Source organism: Danio aesculapii, chromosome 13, assembly GCF_903798145.1.
Source record: "Danio aesculapii chromosome 13, fDanAes4.1, whole genome shotgun sequence".
NCBI lineage: Eukaryota > Metazoa > Chordata > Actinopteri > Cypriniformes > Danionidae > Danio > Danio aesculapii.
This window is the reverse complement of record NC_079447.1, coordinates 52,542,649-52,545,385: the sequence shown is the minus strand read 5'-3', so window position 1 is coordinate 52,545,385 and position 2,737 is coordinate 52,542,649. Positions and strand designations below refer to the sequence as shown.

The window sequence follows — 2,737 nt, the reverse complement described above, 5'->3', positions numbered from 1 at the left end:
AGCATTTATTAATCACAGTTCAACATTTACTAACGCGTTATTAAAATCCAATTAACGATCGATAGAATTACACTGTAAATAATGTAATGACAAAAAGTCAAGACAGCCAAACATGTTTATGTTTCTTTAACTTATTTTAATAAGCTAATCAAAAACTATTTTTAAAGTTCTGCAAAGTTTAACTTAATATTTTAGTCAGTTTGAGTAATGCAAGTTAAACAATTTAATTTGATTCAACTAAAAATTGCAGTCAGCAATATCTTTTTCACTGTGTTTGTCTGTGTGTTAACATACGTTTATTTCAATTAACATTAACAATGCTGAATAAACACTGTAATAAATGTATAGTTCGTATTAGTAAATACATTAACTAACATTGTAAAGCATTACCTGAACTTCATATCAGCGATTATCTGCAATTTTTGCGCGTACTCGCGTCAGGGGAGTGCTCGCGTTTCCAGGGCAGCTTCAAACACATATATTCACCTCCGAATAGAACACTTTAAACTCTCATTTACAGTGAACGCGCGCGCTATTTACAGTAGAGGGGTTACCTTACAAAAGCAATCGATGAGGTCCTTGTTACAAGGACGAATTTGTGAATTCGTAAGGTCTAAAACAGACACACAGACAGACAAAACAAACAGATCATGCAAAAGTCCAGTCCGTTCACGAGGCTACACTGTAAAATAATCTCCGTCAATTAGCAGTTTCCCGTATTTTGTGTTTCACGTTTTTATTTAATTGTTTATGGTTTTGAATTGCATTTTAGGACATTTTAACATTGCAAAAAGTTAGAAAAAAGTGACTTTTGTGATCATTTTTAATACTTTAAAGAGGCATATAGTCTGGGTTTGTGTTGCACACCAATTACGCTACTAAAACCCTGTAATAAACTACAATTTCTGTTATTTTACATACTTATTCCTCTCTATATGTACATAATATTATTAAAATGTCAATAAAGTCACTTTGTTAAACTGTTGAGATTGAAAATGGTCAACATCAAAAATCTCACGATGCAATTCACAACCGTAAATAAACCAAAAACACGGACACTATTAATTAATAGATATTTTACAGTGCACACACACACGCACGCACACACGCAGTGATGTGTTCACTTCATCACTTCCTTGTTCTCTGTGGAGATCCTGCTCAGTCCGGTGGCGGTGATGGGCAGGTGTGGAGGCGGCGGAACCTGGCATATCGTGCACGGGCATGGAAGACCCGCCCAGTGCTGGAAACTCCCGCCGAGCTGGAGCGGAGGAGTCGGGGTGCTCTTCATCAAAGTGTGCGGAGCCCTAATGGATGTAAGTCCCGGTAACGAAAGCGTCGAAGAGGTGGACCCGCTCAGCGCGCTCCCGAGGAGAGGATGATGCACCTGGTGCGCGGCGCCGGCCGAGTGCGCGCCGCCGTGGCTCACCGTCCCGCAGTGAAACGCAGAGTGGTGTCCGCCGTAAATCTCGCCCACCAGCCGCTTCATCTCATCCAGCGAGCTCGTGAGCATCAGGATGTAATTTCTGGCCAGGAGAAGCGTCGCGATTTTGGAGAGCTTCCTCACGGAGGGCCCGTGCGCGTACGGCATGACCTCTCGGAGCCCGTCCATCGCCAAATTCAGGTCGTGCATGCGCTTGCGCTCCCTCCCGTTGATCTTGAGCCGCAGCTGCTGGATCTCCTGCTCGGTCACCTGCTTCTTCAGCTTGTACTTGCTGCCGCTGGGCGTCTTGGAGAGGTGCTCGCTGGCCATCTTCTGCAGCAGCTCGTTCTGGGTGGAGGACACGGAGTTCAGGAGGCCGTCCTGGTGGTGATGGTGGTGGTGATGGTGGTGGTACATCCCATCCATGTCTGGAGAGGAAGATCTGCTGGAGCTCGAGTCCGAATTCATTTTATGGATGCGCCTGGGTAGGAGGTTGCCTCTTTTTTCGGCTCGTTGTGTTTTTATTTGAAGTCACTCGTGCTGGATCACCTGATGTCTTCTCTCTCTCTTGTTGGTGTGTGTATACGTCTCTCTCTCTCTCTTGTTGGTGTGTTTATAAGTCTCTTTCCTCCTCAGTGTGTGCGTAAGTTTCTTTTTCCTCTTCGGTGTGTCCACAAGTCTCTCTCTCTCCTCCTCAGTGTGTGCACAAGTGTCTTTCCCCTCTTCAGAGTGTGTTCAAGTCTCTCTCTCTCCTCGTCAGTGTGTACAAATCTCTCTATCCTCCTCAGTCGTATGTATAAGTCTCTCTCCTCCTCAGTGTGTGTGTGTATAAGTCTCTCTCTCCTCAGTCTCACTGTGTCGTCTCTTCTCAGGACTCTGTATTTATACGGGATGAGGGGCCAAACAAAAGCAGCCCCTCTATTGATAACGGGCTTGTTAGGATGACGTGCCCATTATCCGCGGCGGCGCGCTTTGACTGTCCCATTGACCAGAGGAGCAGCTATTCATATTCATTGTGTGGACACCATGGGGAGACACTTCAGCCCCGCAGATTCTGCGCACACACCGGAGAAACCGACGCCGCACCGCGCATCACTCATGTCACACCGACTGCTGAGTTATTAGCAGTGTGTCGGTATGCGTTATTCGTGGTGTTATTGAGTTAAACTCTATTATCAGATACACTCAAATGATGTTGATTGTAACGAGATCAATGCGTTAAACCAAACGATCATAAGCGTTTTATTAGACATGAAAAACAATGCGATTTAACATTAGAACAATAAAATATATGCTGATGCGTTATTATTATTATTA

General features: G+C 44.5%; 1 protein-coding gene across 1 annotated transcript; it reads right to left on the bottom strand.

The window, feature by feature from the left end:
- Positions 1–252: 252 nt before the first annotated feature.
- olig3 (oligodendrocyte transcription factor 3) lies at positions 253–2,325 on the bottom strand. The gene has a single exon (XM_056470379.1). The coding sequence runs from the start codon at positions 1,886–1,888 to the stop codon at positions 1,121–1,123; it is 768 nt and encodes a 255-aa protein (XP_056326354.1). The 5' UTR covers positions 1,889–2,325; the 3' UTR covers positions 253–1,120.
- Positions 2,326–2,737: the final 412 nt, after the last annotated feature.